This window comes from Pteropus medius, unplaced genomic scaffold (genome assembly GCF_902729225.1).
Source record: "Pteropus medius unplaced genomic scaffold, Ma_sr-lr_union100, whole genome shotgun sequence".
Taxonomy (NCBI): Eukaryota; Metazoa; Chordata; class Mammalia; order Chiroptera; family Pteropodidae; genus Pteropus; species Pteropus medius.
This window is the reverse complement of record NW_024353517.1, coordinates 2,215,729-2,235,193: the sequence shown is the minus strand read 5'-3', so window position 1 is coordinate 2,235,193 and position 19,465 is coordinate 2,215,729. Positions and strand designations below refer to the sequence as shown.

At 42.1% G+C, this 19,465-nt stretch overlaps 1 protein-coding gene across 2 annotated transcripts in view; it reads left to right on the top strand.

The window, feature by feature from the left end:
• The window catches only part of ABCC5 (ATP binding cassette subfamily C member 5), a 68,072-nt gene that overhangs the window by 45,440 nt on the left and 3,167 nt on the right, over window positions 1–19,465 (top strand). For both annotated transcript variants that reach the window (XM_039850543.1, XM_039850544.1), the window contains 10 exons: window positions 2,078–2,262; window positions 2,635–2,781; window positions 3,072–3,201; window positions 4,585–4,738; window positions 4,829–4,957; window positions 6,668–6,854; window positions 8,218–8,307; window positions 10,364–10,553; window positions 13,758–13,917; window positions 19,153–19,231. In XM_039850543.1, coding sequence (XP_039706477.1) covers window positions 2,078–2,262; window positions 2,635–2,781; window positions 3,072–3,201; window positions 4,585–4,738; window positions 4,829–4,957; window positions 6,668–6,854; window positions 8,218–8,307; window positions 10,364–10,553; window positions 13,758–13,917; window positions 19,153–19,231 — 1,451 coding nt within the window. The remainder of the gene's footprint in view (window positions 1–2,077; window positions 2,263–2,634; window positions 2,782–3,071; window positions 3,202–4,584; window positions 4,739–4,828; window positions 4,958–6,667; window positions 6,855–8,217; window positions 8,308–10,363; window positions 10,554–13,757; window positions 13,918–19,152; window positions 19,232–19,465) is intronic.

The following is a 19,465-nucleotide window of genomic DNA, read 5'->3' as shown; positions in this document are numbered from 1 at the left end:
AGTGTGCGACCTGGGAGTTGGGAACCGTTGTTGTATAATATTGGGACACCATGAGGCACCTTCCATTTGCTTAAACAGATTAAGGCAATAAGAATGGCCTTTGGTCTTGTTTCTGTGAAGGCAGGGTCAGGTGTAGGTAATTATGGCTGAGTCATCCTGAGTAAAGAAAAATTCAGTGGTAGGTAGGGTTATACCTGTTTTTCCTGTGATTCACTTCTGCTCTTTAAAAGTCAGTGCCAACCAAGGCAAAAGTGTTCCAGCTCCAAAAGACTGCCTCTGTCCTCAGCAGCTCCCTGTTAGAATGGTACGTGCCTCTGAGATCGCAGCAGTACTGTGGTGAAGAGTTACAGCTGGGGTTTTCCCTACCTGCTTTTCCCTATCCAGAGTCCTCAGTCCTGTTTTGTGTTTTTAATCTTTTATCATATCAACTGAAACAAATCTGGGAGTTAGAAAAAGCTACTTACAAACTTGGGTGCTTTCTGTGGTCAATTTTAAGCTGCATGTCAGATTGCCCCCAAAGAATGCAGTCTTGTTTTAAAGCTCTCTTTCTATTGTGTCACCTCCTCACCTGAGATTTGAATCAAAGACCTCTCCGGAATTTGCCCCTGTTTTTAACTTCCTTGTTCTTAAAACTGCAGCGAATGTTTGGTGATAAGAGTTGACCATTCTGGTTTACCACTCACCGCCTCTTTTTTTTCTTTTAATAAACCACATAGCAATTTTGAATTCAGGTAAGATAGCTTCCTCATTCACACTAAACAGACACAGCACAGAAGGCTGAGACAGCTGTCAGTTCCTGCCAGAGGCAGTGAAAAAAAAAACAACAGAGAATTTAGGGAACATTTATTCTTATCTACAGAGCCATTAACCTGGAGGCTCACAGCTGTTAAAACTCCTGGCCTGTGTGGCTTGTTCCAAGATAATTAAACTGTATGTGATGAAGAGGCAGAGGCTTCCTGTAGGGCTGTTTGTATCCTCCTGTCAGTATCAATCACCTGACCACACTAGGGAGCCCATAGGAGCTATCCTTGAATGTTTTCTCTTTTCCTGCAGCATTCACCATGGCCTACTGAATTTACCTCCTGAAACTCCATCCCCATTGCCATGACCCTGATTCTGGCCTTTATTATCTCATGCCTAGTGTTAACAGCTGTCAATCCTCCATGGAGATAACTGAGAGCAGACAGCTTAGAGATACAGTTGAAAACAAGAGACCAACTTGCCTTCCTGCATGGAGCCTTTCAGTGGTCTCTCCTCATTTTCAAAGCAGTGTTTTTATCTTTTTCCTCATATGGCACACATAGAAAATGCTGTTATTTGTGTGAGACACTGGGATGCATGGAAGAAGCTGCTCACTTCCAGAGGTGACTAGACTGGCCATCCATCCTAGAGTCCCATCTAGTCCAACACACACCTTTAGGCCATTCTCTTGAGACGTTCTTATCTGAAGGATAAAGTTCAGATACCTTTATCCTCTGACCACAGCCTGCCTGTCACCCTGATCTGGTTGCCACCCTGCAGGCACACAGCTGTTCCAAGCCGACTTGGTTATCTGTACTTATTGCCTTGTTTTTTTCCCACCTCTGTGCTGGTGCTCATGTTATCTCCTCTGCCCACTGTTTCCCCACCTGGCCGACTCTGGCTTACCTTTGAGATGCACAATGGACTACACAGAAAGTCTTCCCTGAAACCTCCCTGCTGACCACCCCACAGTCCTCCCATGTAGGTTACATACACCTCCTGGATGCTCCCATGCTGCCTTGGACATATCTGTAGTATTGTATGTAACACATTTTATTATAATTATGTGTTCATCCGTCTATCCTACTAGACTGTAGAAGGATCCTCAGCCAGATCTCAAGGGCAGGACCTGGTCTTAATCTTCTTTTGGCTCCAGGGCCTCATCCTGGCCCTGGTTCATAGGAAGTGCTTAGTAAATGTTAAATGGATGAATGAATGCTTCTAAAAAAGAGATCATTCTGATTTGGAGCCCTTTGATTGTGTTCTTCTATAGTTACTTAGTTTTGGATAAGTAGCTTTTTCCTTCTGAGTTTGTGTTCCTTTTTTTCTTACCTAGGGCAGCTTGTGCAAGTGGAAGAGAAGGGGCAGGGGTCAGTGCCTTGGTCAGTGTATGGTGTCTACATCCAGGCTGCCGGCGGCCCCTTGGCTTTCCTGTTCATTATATCCCTGTTCATGCTGAATGTGGGCAGTACTGCCTTCAGCAACTGGTGGTTGAGTTACTGGATCAAAGAAGGAAGTGGGGTAAGGCTACTTATTAATGGGAAAATTGTGTCTAAGAATATGGCCATCTCTCCATGTTCCCTGGCCATTCTTAAGAAAACTTATCTAGTTTTTCGATTAAAAGATAAGATGAACAACGGTCACCCAGGATGAAAAAGATGAGTCCCTAACGTAACCTCACAAGAGTCTTTCTCCCTGACCAATTCAGAGTGGTAGAGCTTATCAGTAGCACACCTGTGGGCTGTCTGCCCTGGTCCATTGCGGGGCAAAGCCTGCCTCGTGTTTGCCACACCAGGTCCCAAAGCCATTATCCCTTGAACTGAGAAAGGCCCCAAATAGGGTTTCTTGGCAGTCCTTAGGAGCCTTGCCCCATAGAGCCTTGCCTCCACACAGAACACTACGGTGACTCAAGGGAACAAGACCTTCGTGAGCAGCAGCATGAAGGACAATCCTCACATGCAGTACTATGCCAGTGTCTACGCCCTCTCGATGGCCGTCATACTGATCTTGAAAGCCATTCGAGGAGTGGTCTTTGTCAAGGTATGCAGTAGTGGCCTTTGCTCCTCTTCTCCCTGGTGACTATGTGCTCAGGCTTCAGCATGGCATCTCTCGGGTTTATTTTGAGGAGGGAAGCCCCTTTGAAGCATGATGGCCTTTGTTGAAATGACCTGTTTCTCATTAGCCTCAGTCTTTTCATATTGGCCACCTCCTTCTTCCGTGGCCATTTCCCTTCTGTTTGGGGAGTGGGTGGATACGTCCTATGGAGTAGGAGCAGCCTGCCTGAGTCCCTGGGTCTCTGGGCCCTGACCACCTTGTGCTCTTTTCCTTAGGGCACACTACGAGCCTCCTCCCGGCTCCATGATGAGCTTTTCCGAAGGATCCTTCGAAGCCCTATGAAGTTTTTTGACACTACCCCCACTGGGAGGATTCTCAACAGGTTTTCCAAAGATATGGATGAAGGTATTTCTCACTACTTCTTTCATGCTCTGGAGCACAGGCCGGAGCTCATGGTGCCCTCCAGCCTTCTGGATGACTCTCTAGATATGCATGTCTATCCAGCCTTAGATTCTGAGAGCACAGTGGCTGCTGGTGTTTATACCAAAAACATCTTAATTTTGGCATTTTCTCCAGGTTGCTACTTATATTTAGGCTAAGGGCTCATCCGATTTTCACCTTTCATCCAAATTTTCATTCAATCTTATTTAACCTAAAAACGAGTTCAGAGGATTGAGTTAGCATAAAGGCCTTAGAGATTCCAAAACGTTTTTTGGAATCTCAGATTTACTTCGGGGGTAGTATATTGCTTTCTGGACACCTATAACCTCTGCCGGGTTTTCTGGATCCTGCACAGACTGTGCCAGCACCAGAACTTGAATACTTCCCAGAGCCCAGAATATTACTAATGCCACCTGACATTTATTGAGGGCTTACTGTGTGCCGAATGTCCTACATGCCTTATCCTAATCCTCACAGCAGCCCTATGAGGTGGGTATTGTTTCACTCACCGAACATATAAGAAAGCTGATGTCTAGAAAAGTTAAGTAACTTGCCCAAGGTCACACAGCTCTTAGATAACGAAGCCGGAATTGAGCCCAGGTCTTTTAACCCCAGAGTTAATGTTTTGACTGCACTGTGCTGCCTCCATAGGAGTTTGTTTCAGATGTTAGTAAGCAGTGTAAATCCATGGCCAGAGGTAGCAGGGGCTCAAAACTATCAGTGATACACAGAACCAGTGCACGATCCCATCTCTGCTAAACACACACGTTCACACACACGCAAATGGAGAAAAGACTGAAAGAAAAAAATCAGTGGTATCAACATGTTTGGGATTTGCATGAAAATGCTTCACCTCCCCAAGAAAAAAGATGAGGGTTGGAGGTAGCCAAAAAGGAGATGAAGAAAATGTTGGTAGCATTCTATACTCTTTTGACTTTTGTGTATATTTAAAACTTTTCCATGATGAAAAGTTTCTTAAATGTCAGCAGCAGTTCATTAGTTTTGATAAGAATAAAGATTATGTGTATTTTCCTTTTCGCGTATTTATTTTCCAAATATTTTACGACAAGCATATATTTCTAAATGCAGAGAATGTATAAAGGGGTCGAACAGCATCGCGAACCAAAAAGAGGTCACAGGGAAAGAAGAATAGTTAAATTTTCTTGGGACAGGAAAGTTAGAGCAACCAGGTTTCTAGATTTTTCTTTGGTCATGCTGTTTAAAGGGCAACACACCAATATCAGGAATTTGGGGGAAGCTCTTTTTGCTTTTTTAAAATTTTTGGTTTCAGTTTTCCTGTTTGTGGATCCTCACAGTCTGACACTTGTTCCTTTATGGTTTCCCCAGTCGACGTGCGCCTGCCTTTCCAGGCTGAGATGTTCATCCAAAACGTCATCCTGGTGTTCTTCTGTGTTGGAATGATCGCAGGAGTTTTCCCATGGTTCCTGGTGGCGGTGGGGCCCCTTGTCATCCTCTTTGCAATTCTGCACATTGTGTCCAGGTAAAGAGGAAGGGTTCACATCTTCCAGGACCGAGGATGAAGCCAGAGTTGCTAGTCTTCCCTCTGACACAGAACTTGTTCTCTCTCCAGGGTCCTGATTCGAGAGCTGAAGCGTCTGGACAATATCACACAGTCACCTTTCCTCTCTCACATCACGTCCAGCATACAGGGCCTTGCCACCATCCACGCCTACAACAAAGGGCAGGAGTTTCTGCATAGGTTAGTGCTGAGGCGGGCTAGCAGGCTCAAAGCGGGAACTCCATCCCTGAATTTAATCAGAGTCCAAGAGGCCTTTCAAAGTCAGAATGGAGGATTATAAAGTTCATTACTAAGAGCATTAGTGATTTAATGGTCTCTGATTAAAATTCACTTGCTTGGTGGAACTCCCCTCTGAGCAAATGAGAAGACAAAAAACACAGGTTCGGAGTCTATTGGCTTTCGGTCCTGAATGACCATATTTGATAACGTTTTGCTTGTCTTTGGAACAGTAAAAGATAGTCATTAACATTAGGCTGATGTTTTATTTAGTTGTTAAATATTGTTTATGTGAGGAATTTCTATATCTAGATCATCACCGTGGAGATTTTGTATTAACAAAAGACTGATTGGAACTAACTTAAAATGTCCTTCAGTAGAAGACTGATTAAACAAGCTGTGGTACTCTTAGAGCGGAATATTGTGTGGCCCTTAAAAAGAATGAGGCACTTCCATAGGTACTGATATGGAATGACCTCTAAGATGTATTAGTGAAAGAGAAAGGTATGTGTGTGTATGCTATTCTCCCTTTTTAGTATGTGTTTGTATATATAACATTTGTGATATCTCTGAAAAGATACATAAGAAACTAATAGTCGCCACTGGAGAGGGGAACTGAGTAGCTGGAAGATGGGCAGGAGAAAGACTGACTTTCATGGTAAAACTTTTTGAACCTTTAAAATATTCTGTCCTGTGCGTATATTGTCTCTTCCGAACATTAAGGAATTAATTTTAAAGAGAAAATCTAGAGTGGTTAGGTTAAACAACTCAGAAAAATAATCCTAACTTTAAGTGAAAAAAAAAAAAAATCCTGACTATGATACGTACACATGTACATGTTAAGTGCATTGAAAAAATCCTGGGAGGAAATGCGGCAGAATATTAACTCTGGCTTTGACTAATAAGGTTATATTGGACTTTTGCATTTCCTCTTCTTTATTGCATTTTCTAAATTTTCTTTAAAGAGCACATATCTTATTGTTAGGAGGAAAAGTGATTTTAAAGCAAAGCATATTTGCCGGGTGAGACTTCCTGCTCTGGAGTCCGAGTTGTGTGTGGCACCTGAGCCTTCAGATGGGGTCGGATCCACTCTCTAGGACCCCGAGTGATGGTAGCGTTTCCCTCTTTCAGCGGCAAAGGTTGTCTACATCTTTTTTGCTGTGGTTTAGCTCCTGGTTCTTTGCTCCATGGCCTTGGGAAACAGGAACCATTCTGCCCGACAGGGGTGTACAATTTCCACTTTACTGTATTCATTCCGAGAGTTTCTTTTTTCTGGCCTTGGGCCATGTGTACAGTTTGCCTTTGTAACCTCTTTCTTTGAGAAAATGACCCCTGACCTAAGACATTTTTCTAAACTTGAGCACAACCTCTTTATTTGATCTCCTTCTCCTATGCTTTTCCTGTGCTGTTAAATAAAATCTTTCCCCCTGACATCTTTAGTATGTTTCTTTGAAAGGGTGAAACTAGAAAACCCCATGTCCTCTTAGATGGAGCCTGGATTTGGAGCCTTAGATGGAGCTGCACTGTTTGTTTCCCTATCATTCTTCTAGTGACAAACAGGAAGTACTTAAATATTAACCCTCTGTCCATAATTTACCAGAGCTTTGACATCTTCCATGACCAGGATCGTGTGGTACTTCATTTGCCTATTAGTGGTTTTTGTCTTCCTCACAGATACCAGGAGCTACTGGATACCAACCAAAGCCCTTTCTTCTTGTTCACATGCGCGATGCGGTGGCTGGCCGTGCGACTGGACCTGATCAGCATCGCCCTGATCACCACCACCGGGCTGATGATCGTCCTCATGCACGGGCACATCCCCCCAGCCTACGCAGGGCTTGCCATCTCTTATGCTGTCCAGGTCGGTCTCCGGAATGGGGGTGTCACCTTTGCTCATTTGAGTCCTTCCTATGTTGGCCTAGGAGAGGAGTGTTTGGGGTTTCACCCCTGACTCCTAGAGCCTCTCCCAGTCTGCTTTGGCAGTATCCATCTGGACTTGGCTGGGGCTGGAGGATGGGAGAGAGGCGGCAGTGGTATATAGGAATAAAGGGATTCAGTTGTGTGTGTTTAAGAAATAGGTGCTATATTCTTCATAAATAAACATGATTTTGAAAATAGTTTCTTAATTATAGGTTTCTGTATTCACCACCCCGTCATCTTTGGCCTCTTCCTAGTCTTCTAAGAAATACCGTATCCTCAGTATGCATCTTAAATGCATTTTATTTTCAGGCTCCTGCTTTTCCCAGCACTGTTACATATGTAAACCCTTCTGGTCCCTAGGGATGGTTCAGGGTCTTTAAATAGCTCAAAGAACAACTGTGAACTAGAGCTCTGACTAGGTGTTTGAAGATCTTAAGGAATTATTATTAATTTTTTAGATGTCATGATGGTATTGGATAATGGTATTTTGTTCCTAAAAAGTTTATATTTTACAGAGATATAAGCTGAAATATTTATGGATAAAATGATAGGGTATCTGGGATTTGCTTCCAAATAATACAGAGAGGTAGGGTGTACAATTGAAACTTTTCTGTGAGTTGATAATTTTTTAAGATGGATGTTTGATACATGGGAGTTTATTGTGCTGTCCTCTCTCCTCTTGTATATGTTTGGCATTTTTCCATATTGGAAAGATAAATAAGTAGCCAAAGAAAACCCAAGAAGATATCTGTATATCTTCACAGATTGCCAAAGATGTCTGTCCACGTTGTGTAGACTTACTTGATTATTGGGTAGGCGAGAACATGTGTTATACATACTACATTTCACAACCCTGGGTCTGAGGTGCGCAGGGGCTCTTACAAGCGCTTTTTGTCCAGCCTTATGTCTCTTAGTTGACTTTCCTGGAAGCATTCTCACTTGTTGCTCCCAGGTTGATATATATCTCCATTTGTTGTGACTGCCACAGTGTGCAAGTACAAGTATGAAGCCAGGAGTTATTCAGCTACACATATGTGTTACTGGAAATGTAAAGACGGATGAGAAATTTAGTGCTGGCAGTACCACTATGGCGCCTGCGTTCACTGAGAATTACGGATGATTGGGTAGTAATGGGCATTGTCTTAAATGTTTAGGGGATGACTCAGTTCCTAAAACCAGGTGCTGCATGTGCCCAGTTAGTTCTTATGATTGAGCTGTGGTCCCCTAGATGAAGGAGGTTTTCTAGTGTTGGCCTGGCATGTATCGATAATGAACTCTCTTGGATTTTTGCTTTCCATTATCAGTTAACGGGGCTGTTCCAGTTTACCGTCAGACTGGCATCTGAGACAGAAGCTCGCTTCACCTCAGTGGAGAGGATCCACCACTACATCAAGGTCAGACCACTATAGGCCTTTTACTGCCATCTGACCCTTCTTGGGGTCATTTTACCCTTTTACTGCCTCAGGCGGATGTGCAAGGAGGACGCATGTTTTCTCTGCCTTCCCTTATCCCACAGGAGAGGCCCAGCAGTCTCTCTAGTATGCGTGGAGTAGAAGAGAATACCATACGAGTTTCTAAGTATATTTGTGAATTGTGTGATTGAGAACTTATATGCATCAGTTAATTTCCAAAATGTTCAGAATCTTATTAGTTCTGTTAAGCTGATTAAAGTAACATTTTTCTTACACTGTTTAAAACCATATATTGTTTCAAATCTTAGTCTGGTTTATTCATTCTTAACCAGGGATGGCCGTTAAGACCCTCTATTGAGCTTTAGGCAAAGATGGGCCTCTCTGGAAGTTCTGATGTAATAGATCTGGGGTGGGACCCAGGCTTCTGAAGTTTTAGAAGCTCCTGGATAGCTAAGGTTTCTCGAATTCAAATCTGCATTCACAGTTTAAAAACCAGTTAATTTAGTTGCTGCTTAGATTACTGAGCTCTCCCGTTCTTCTCCTATTACCACTGCAGTCTTGCCGTGGGGCAGTGTCTGGCTAGTGTCCTAGTTGGAACTCTGAAAGCAGTTTTTTTATAGCTAGAGAGAAGCAGAGTCGTGAGTAGTTAGGATTCTCAAATTTAACTCAGTTCTCAGGAGTTACCTATTTTGTGAACTGCCCAGAGACTTTATCAGCATTTATATTATATACATAGTATTTATATTTATATACATGGGAGGAATAGATTCAAGGTTCCAGATAATTGACTTACAAGCATAGTGTCGAAAAATTATCCTTTCAGTTGAGAATTAGTATATTATATTAACTGCATTTTCTAGCAGAGACATCGTTTGCTGATTTTTTTTTTTGACAGTGAACCTTATTAGTCATAGAATATTTCTTAAACTTACAAATGGTTATTCTGAGAAAGAATGGCAGATACTGACGTAATATATCTGCTAATAGCTGTTTCTTATGTTTATACATTAGCCTTTTTGCCGAGTGCTCTGATCTGTGAATGACACATTGTGTATATACAGATGTGTGGTGTTTGATTTAATATCACTGTTGGTGAGAGTCTCTTGCTGGAGAAGTCAGGGGGTTAGTCAGCCATGGTACAGAGTGTACTCTGCATAAATCAGTCACATTTCTGAGGACTAGGTCCTCACTGCCAGTACCCAGCCTGGATGCCTGTCCCAACACGGAGTCCTTCCAGCTTGGAGTTTTAGATTTCAGTCTTTTCCTTCCAGAGCACTACAGTCTTTGGCTCTTACTGCCCTGTAAGGCTATAAGCCCCATGACTAGTCGCTAAAGAGTTTTGAAACATTGCGAGGTGTGACTATCGATAACAAAAATATAAGCAGTTATATTAAACACAAAATTTTAAAGCTGGAATGGATTTCCAAGATTATTGATCCAGTTCCCACAATCTGCAAATGAGAAACTAAGGCTAGAGTAAAGAAGAGCTATATCCAGGTCACACAGCTGTTAGTGGCAGAACTGGGATCAGAGTCTGTGTCTCCTGGATTGACTGATACACATCAGAATGCCAGGATCTGATTAAATGTTCAATAAATGTTAGTTGCCTTCCTTTGGGTTTAGGACAATGGTTTTCAAATGGTGGAATCCTGTTTCGAGTGGAATATTTTCAAACAATTCCAATAAAAACTGCTGGGTTGAAGAGAGCTAGAAGGCCTCATGCCCCACCCTTGGCCTCCAAGGCCATTTTATGGAAGAATTCCTTGAGACAGAAGGTAGTTTGAAAGTCACTGAGCTTCCCAAGCTGCTGCTTAGTTTATACTTAGCCATCATAAACTGGTAAGTATAAACTTAGTGGCCCTTGTACTCTGTCTCTGTCTAGTTTAGTGGTGATGAACGTTTACTGCCAAAGGAATCTTTCACAGCAAGGGGCCAGGGTGGCAGCTGCTTCGTGCTGTGGTTGTCCGGGATTTACTTCTCTATGACAAAGTCCCCAGAATCTGTGATCAGTCTGAACTGGCCACTTCTGTCTCCCCAGACTCTCTCTTTGGAAGCACCTGCCAGAATTAAGAACAAGGCTCCCTCCCCTGACTGGCCCCAGGAAGGAGAGGTGACCTTTGAGAATGCGGAGATGAGGTACCAAGAAAATCTGCCTCTGGTCCTGAAGAAGGTGTCCTTCACCATCAGACCTAAGGAGAAGATTGGCATTGTGGGGCGGACGGGATCGGGTAAGGATACGCCAGGGCTTCTCTGGAGAAACATTCAAACCTACTGGAGTTGGGTTTGGGGCCCATGATTGGCTGTTTATTGAATATCACTCTCATCCCTTCAATCCAGGTCCTTGTAGATGAGTGATTAGTATGTCTCAAGTCTCACTGAAACCGCTTTTCTAGGTTTATTCTCAGCCTTGCTTTTATAACATTTTAGTGCTTTTTCTAATCATAAAAGTATACATTCTCAATGCAGAACATATGGAACATAAGGAGAGAAACACCCATAACTCCATTACCCAGAGATAATTACTGTTAACATTTTGGCGGGTATCTTGTCAGGCATTTTCTATCAAATATGTTTACAAAAATGAGATTATTTTACACATACTGTTTTATGGCCTGCTTTTAAAACCATCAAATAGTTTTCACAGCAGTTAATATTCTCTGACAGGATTTCTATGCAGCATGATATAGAATTCTATTTTATGTATGCACCATCATTTTTGTTTAATAAGCTCCAGTTGTAGGGCATTGAGGTTGCTGTTGATGTTTCATTGTTAAAAAGGGCGCTGCGGTGAACATCCTTATTTCTATGAAGTCAAAATATTTAAAGGTCTCTGTGATATATCACCAATGTAGCCTCTTGTTTATCAGAGGTTAATACAGCTCTGAATAAGAAACCTATGTTCCTTTGAAGGCAGAAATTATTTTTCTTGATCTGATGTTTGTTGCGAAGAACTAGAGAACAGGTCTTCATTTTAGATATTTCACTTCACTCTTATTCCTAAAAGTGTATTATAAAGTCCCCTTAGGTTTCTAAGGTCAAGACTTCGGTAATTTATTTCTTTCCCTCTTTCCTTCCTGAATGACGTTTCAAAGATTGAATCTTGTCACTTTTTACCCTGTTTACCCTTGTATAGGAAGCCTCTCTGGATCAGTTCTCATTAGCTTTCTGGGCTCCATGTTCTTTCTTATCAAAACTCTTTTAGCCTTTTCTCTTGCCATTAAAAAAAAAAAAAAAAAAAAAAGCCTTGTATCTTCTCTGGCCAATTTACTTTAAAGAACCTGCCAGGAAGAAAAAAAATTCATTTCCTGCTCCCAGTGTGAAAGAATTATTTCATGTCAAAACAAGATACTGCCTCTAGGTTTTTTCATTGGAAAAAGAATGCTTAGCCAAGCAGGGTGGCTGTCCCCAAGGCTCTTACTTTGCTTTCTCCCTCAAATTCCCTCTGCTACACTAACTCCCAGGGGTACCCTGCTCTCCTGAAAGCTCTGACTGATGTCTCTTCCTGTGATTTCCCTTTCACACGGGAAAAACAGACTGAAATTTTCACCAAGACTTTATTAAAACCATAAGTAGTGACAGAGGAGAAATATACAAATAATTATAAATAGCCTGACCTACAAAGTCTAATCTCTAATCCTAATAAGCTTCTTCCGAGGCTCTGAGACCCTGGCTGTGCTGTGGTTGTGAGGACTTCATTGCCTTTTTTACCAGCTTATTCTATCAGTGCAAAAGTAGTCTAGATGCAGAGAACTATAGTCTTCCAGTCCAGATGTTCCAAACCTGGCATCTTTTATTAAGGTGGAGCAACTTAACCTATTTATTTGAGCACCATTCCTTTCTTAGCTTGGATCTTAAACCATGGCCTCAACACTGAGGGAGAGTCCTCCCTTCCTTATATCTGGGTAAGGGAACACTAACCAGATCACCCAGTCATGAATAAAGCTAGTCATTTCTAGGAGAGGCCTCATTAAGAACTGCCATGCTACGTAGACTTGGGTTTCCCAACTCGTTTCTCATGGACGGGTGTGAGGAATCCTGCCTTAGAAAGGTGGGCATTTCTCTAGGTTCCCATTAGATTCTTTGACAAGTGTTGACCCAGGGGACGGATCCCGACAGCAGGATGTGGCTGTAGACCCTGGGGCAAGGCAGGATATTTGTACCCTCAATGCCACTGAATAGACAAAGTCATGAGGCTCTCATGAGGGGTCTTTCAGAACGTGGAGGCAGGAGGGAGGTAGGCATCCAGAATCTGGCCAAGGAAATGTGGTCGAACAGCTAAAATCCTGTAATTCTAAATCTGAACCATGGGTCTGAGTTACAGAAAGGTAGACAGACGAGACTATGTCAAACTTTTTGTTTTTTTTTTTTCAGTGGGGGGTACACTAGGGAGAACTTTTGAAATGCTTACTTTTTTTGGCATAGTAGTTTCAGTTCTGAGAATCTATCCCAAGGAAATCATCCAAGGTAGGAGCACTAATATATGCCATGATATTATTTAAAACAGTAAGTTTTAAGTAAACTACGTGTCCAATGTTAGATGACCGGATGCATAAGAGTACATCCACATGATGGAATATTTTACAGCCACCAAAATTTTATCTTCAAAAGTCAGTAATATGATTGAATGCTTGTTTGAATGCGTAAGTGAAAAAAACAATTATAACATTGTATCTCTGGTATGATCTCAACTCTGGGAAAAAGACTAAAAGAAAATGTGTCAAAAATAACAGTGAGATTATGGGATATCGATGTTATCTTCTCGAATTACTCAAATAACTCTTAAAGTGAAAATTCAATTAAGATAAGCTTGTTCTGCTTATCACCATGACGCTGGACTCATCGTGTTATCCCCCAAACCCGTTTTCCTGCGACAGTTCCCTGTCATGGTAGGGTCGTCTACAGACAATCATTTACTCAGGCCAAAAACTGCTTCCTTTATGCATTTATCCCGGAACCTCTTTTATTCCCCAGCTATTGCTGCAACAATGGAAAGCTTTGTCTTGTTTCTCTCCCAGCTACATTAAGGGGACAGAAAAGAGAAAAGACATCTTGTCTTCTAGTTTGCCCCTAACTCCTTGCTGAATACCTACCTCTGTTCTCCTCACTTTGCCTAAGAAGCATTGAACACTGTGTATCCGATATTCCTAACGTGAAAGGAGCCTTTTTTTCCATTTTTCTCATGAGAGTATAATAGTCCTTCCCATTCCTTCTCAGGATGAAGCTGTGTTATTTAAATATATATGCTTGGTAGCTCAGGAAAGTTCTTTTTTTTTTTTTTCGGCTTTCATTTTACACATTATCTGAGTTAACCCGTTGAAATAATGATTGACCAGAAATGGAAAAATAGATGATTTTGCTCTGAGAATAAACCAGTTTGGTCTTCACAGAATTTGCTAATGAGCTACTTTTCTTCATGTCTTCTGACTCATCAGGGAAGTCCTCTTTGGGGATGGCCCTCTTCCGCCTAGTGGAGTTATCTGGAGGCTGCATCAAGATTGATGGAGTGAGAATTAGTGATATCGGCCTTGCTGACCTCCGAAGCAAACTCTCCATCATTCCTCAAGAGCCAGTGCTGTTCAGTGGCACTGTCAGGTGAGGACCTGAGTGTCCATGTGCTTCGTGCCTCACTTCCAGGCAAGGTGGGATGTTAGAGCCTTCAGCTGGGACTGAGATCTAGTGACCTCTAGTCTAGTGCTTTTCCCACTATACTGCGTGCTTCCCGTTGTAGAGGTAAGGGGCAGTGCCACTGTACAAGGCACCTCATTAATGAAATGGGACCCACAAATCCTGCAGCATGGTGATGAGGAAGTCAGAGGTTTGGGCCCAGATCTCTGCTCTGTGAATTTGGACAAGTTACTTGACCCCTCCTAAGCTTGTTCCCTCATCCACAAAATTTAGATATTATTAAGACTCGTTGTTGTGAAGATTGGATAAATTTATACAAATTATACAAACACAGAGTCTGGCAAATGGTGAGCATTCAGTAAGTGGTAGCAGTCATCATCAACCTCATCGTCATCAGCCTCCAACTTCCCCCCAGTCCACACTGTCATCTCTCCTAGGTATGCTCAAAATTGCCATTCTAAAGATGGTTTTCAGCCATTATTACTACTCATGTTTTTCCATTTTCCAATAACTTCTCTCACCTTCGATACTTACTCTGGAATGATACCTCTCTCTGAAATCTGCTAGCATGACAAAGATAAAATTCCTCTTCTCGACCTGTTAAAATAGTAACTAAGAAGGAAATGTATTTGATCCCATTATCTTTTCTTATACTTTAGCCTACCTTTAGCCTTAAACTTTAGCCTCCTAAAAACAATGGGTTTCCATAATTTGTGTTCATTCCTATTCAAGTTATTTCTTTTTCAAAATAAAAACAGCTTTAACTATATACTTGACCTAGATAGGACTTCTTTTTTAAAAATCACTCCAAAAGCAATATTACTGTTTCCTCTTTAATTTTTAGCAGTTTCTCCCCCCCAAAATTGGTACCAATTTAATTTCAAATAACCACGGGCAGCGTTCACACTTGTCTTTAAAACTAGGTACCCCCATCCTAGCCCCACCCCTTTTCTTTGGAAATTGCATTTGAACTCACTGATTCAGGGAGCTTTGGTAGATAAACCGAGTTCTCACCTACATTCATGGAGGGTCAACACTCTCAGGTGTTTTTATTTTGGCATCTCTCTAAAACACTAATGAATTTGGACAGCATCAGCTGGGTCTGTTGTTAATCAGTCATTCCCTTTGGGTGCTTAGATAAGAAGGTCAAATAAGCAACGACAGAAGAGAATTAAAATTTATTGAAGATTCATTTCTAAAATTAAGAAATTCAGAGGTGTTGCCAAATCTGCTCCTCTTTCCTACAGACCTCTCTATTTTTAATTGCCAAGGAACACCTCTGAGAATAAAACTGCCCTTGTAATTTTTGGCTCAGGACAAAAGAACCATATTTTTCTTACATTTTTACTCATCATTTAGAAGAGATTTAGGACTTCCCTTGAATATGGCTGCAAACAAAATGTTACAGTACCTCATGTGGTTCTGGGAATCAGGGGCTTCCAGAGTTAATGGTAGAGAATTAACCTGCTAACATGTGCAGCTGGTGTTCTAGTTGGGGCCATTTGTTATCAGCTCCAGAGGCATGTTACCACTTGATGAACAAGCTCCGTAGTTGGTGTGCTAATGCCACGAGTTTTTAGTTATTTATCTCAGAGTGCCATTTTGGCAGTCATCCAAACAAAATTAGGAAATCATATAAGTTTTATTTTCTACCAGCTGTAATTTTTACTTTTTAAGTCAGTGGTAGACACTGAAGACAAATAAAACTCAGACCTTCTATCCTCCTTTATCCTCTCAGGTTTCTATAGATCCCAAAGAACATTCAGCTTTTAGAGTTCTTTTGCTTTTCTTAGAGAATAAGAAAACCTATATAATGAATTTCCCAAAGCAAGAGCAGGGTAGATCAGCTGTTTTCTCAGCTTTGTCCTAGAGACTCTGAATTTGGAGACTATATCTCCATCACCATTAACCAGCATTGAGGGCAGGTACATCTTCTCCTTGAGATATCAACCTGCAGTTAAAACATACAAGGAACTCTTAGAGGGAAAGCAAGGTAAAACCAAAATCAAATAAAACTCAGAGACAGTCACAAGATAAAAATGTCTAAATTGTTCTGCATATAAATAACAGTCTAAATCATAGACCAGACCACTTGGGAGCACGGCCCACCCTAGAATAGCCTGAATCTCAATCCATTCCATTAGCTGCATCCAGCCCTCCCTCCTCCAATTGTCTGGGTTTGAGCTGCAGGGCCTGTCTTGGTAGCCAGTCCATTTCCTCTCCCTTTTGCCATGACAGTTGGCTCCAAGAAGAGAGGACCCTTTTCATCCAGCCCTAAACACTTTTGCTGACCTTCACTCTTTCGTGGCCCTGGGTGTGTTTATTTTCCTTTTCTTTTCCCAGAGGGCCCTGTGCTCCCTGTTCTCAGGAAGCCTGTCTCTTGCCTCTGCCCTAACCAGCCCTGCTGGAGTGCTTTCCATCCTTGTAGCCTGTCTGCGGCCTAGCTTGGCTGGTGTCACTCCAGTCTTTTTCTTGAATCTCAGTCACCTTTTGGGAGGCGAGCATCTTTTTGTCACCTGAAGCATCTCTGCCTTGTGCCCATTCATTAGCAAGAAGAAGTGTTCTCATTTCTTCCTATTCAGATGCCCTCTCTCCTTTTCGATCTGCCTACTAATTTTTCTTTTTTTGCTTCTGAGGAATATCTAGCTCCCAACTCACAAGCACAACAACTGAGTCCGCAAGTGACTTACTCTGTCTTTGTTCGTTCTGGGCCCAAATACCTTCAGACAGAAGCATCTAGCACTCTAGATGAAATGGAATTCACCCCACATTTGAAGCAGGCTCTTAGAATCTCAAGGTCTTTCAGTTGTCTCTGAATTTTTCTATTGCTTTAGGGAGCCCCTTTTTCTTTGTTTCTTTGTTTCTTTCTTTCTTTAACAGTCTTGGTCCCTGTGGAACTGGTAAGGACTCCAAAAAAACTCTTTAAAAGAATTCTGAGGGAATTGTTAAAAAAAAAAAAAAAAAAGAATTTCACAGTTTTTTGTTATCAACAAATTGGACCATCTTCTTTAACTGAGAGGGCTCTTCCTAGATGGCATGCCTATAGAGATCAATCTTCTACATCCAGACTTTTCATGGATAGGACTTTATCAGAATGACTTCTGATCCTGATATTCAGGATCCTGAGATTATTGTGTCCACCTGGAAAATGCATTGAATACGTGAGTCAGAAAACCACCGTGCATTGGAACCAGACACTAACACGTCCACACGTACTTTGTCAGTGTCAAGCTGCCTGTTAGCAAGTGTCCACCGTGTTCCAGGAACTGGATGTATACTATGTAATGGTTACAGCAACCTGAGAAGACATATCACTGTCTCCCCATTGTATAGATGAGGAGATTGATGAGTAATTTGTCCAAAGTCATGCAGATGGTACGAAGCAGAGCAGGGATTGAGCTCAGTCTGCTTGGATCCAATGTGTGTGCACACTCTCCTTCCACTGCACAGCTTTTGGCCTCTGTTATTATTGAAAATACCTAAGTTGTAACCTATTAATCGCTCTTATCAGGAAGTCAAACAAGGATGGGAGGAATAAGTTCTTTCATTCATACAAACAATACTGGACGGTATACATGGGATACAGCAGTGAGTAAGACCGAGACAAGGATCCCGATCCAACAGAGAGATGAATGAACAAAGGGACTAGTGCCATAGTAAGGGTGAGCATAGGGATGCCTCATCCAGGTTTAATGGGTCAGGAGACAGTTCCTAAAGGCAGCATCTAAGATGAGACCTGAAGGACAAGAAGGAATCAAAGCCAAGGAGTAATGGCAGTGATAATGATAACCATATTAGCTCTTGCACACACAGTGCTAGCCCTGCAGCAGGTGCTCCTACAAATGCTTTATAGACATGAATAGTAGTCCTCACAGCAGCCTTTTGCTGAGCTACTCTTCTACCCATCTTACACACGAGGAGCTGAAGCGTAGAGTAGTTAGGCTAACTTGGCCAAGCTCACACAGTTGTAATTGTTAGACACTGTTGAGGAATCAGGCAGTCTGGCTCCAGAGCCCTTGCTTTTCCAGTGTCTCTCAAGTACAAGGGCGGGAGAGGTGTGCATGTTCCAGGCAGAGGGGAAGCACGTGCCACGAGCGAGAGGCACAAGAGAGCAGGGTCGGTAGAGTCTCCCAGAGATGGCCCAGAGGACATGGGTGAGGCATGTGTCAGCCTTCTCTGCTCAGGTAGAGCTCCTCTGTGATGACAACCTGCTTGCATTTGCATGGCTGTAATTAGTAACCCCAGACATGGAGACAAATGAGGCACAGAGCTAAGGTTCTCCCAAAGATTTTCCCTTATGCCCAGCATAATATATGAGCAAAGTAAATTTTATCTAGTACTTTACTGATGATTAGACTTACAAACATCGTGTTTAGATTGAGACAAGACACCCTAAATTAATGTAATATCCCAACTTCCACCCAGTACCTCTTCCACTACAACCTCTCCTCCTTCATCCTCCATGACAAAGAGCTTTTTCTCCTGTCTTTAACATTCCCCAAAATGTCTGGTCCTCTTCTTTTGGTGTCCTTGATTTCTGTGCAGCAGATACTGTGGGGACAGTAGCAAGAATAGTCCCCAGGCTGGTTTTCTGAACTAGTGAAATCCTTCCTCTTGCTTTGCCCTTTACTCTCTCTAATTTCCCTCTGCTTTTCTGTGGGATCAGCTTCTTTTCCTGGTCAACTAGCTATCATTGGGTCCCTGTTCTCACCGCAGTGTAACAGGAAGAAAGAGGGCACTTTCTTAAGTTTGTACACATGGAGAGATGTATCTTAACATATATATGCATGGAAAAAAATCTAGAAGAATATATGCCAAAGTGCTAACAGTGTTCATTTCTAGGGGTCTGATTAGAGGGGATTAAAACACATATATTGGTTTTTGTTTTGTATTTTGCAATTTTTTTATATAACTGTTTTCTTAAAATTTTTTTTTTTTTTTTAATAACTGTGTTATAAAGTTAAAAGAAAGTTTTATAAAGAAGAAAGAGAAGTCCAGTCTGTTCTCAAGAGATAGGCCTGCCGTGGGCAGGCATCAATGCTCCCATCTCAGCTTCCAGCTCTGGCTGGTTAGGGAATAAGCCATCTATGACATTAAGGGATTTAAGCCCATGTGTGTTTAAACTTTTACCCCAAACAGCCTTCACAGTATGGTTGCTTACATGTTGGATAACTAAGAAATTCCTATGATGTTTCTCTCTAGATCAAATTTGGATCCCTTCAACCAGTACACCGAAGACCAGATTTGGGATGCCCTAGAAAGGACACACATGAAAGAATGTGTAAGTAAAGAACTGAGAGTGAGCTTTGCTGGAATTTCAGGTGTAGAAACATAGTGGTGCTGTAGTCACTCCCTGCCTGCTCGGCTGCCTCTGTCCAGCCCAGGCTGACCCAGCACCTCCAGGATGTCTGTGGGGGAGCACTTTGGAACAGGGCTTCCCAGGAATTTCAGAAAGGACGTACAAGTTGGTATTTCCTGACTATTACCTCTTCCCTACCCCCACCCCCACACATGA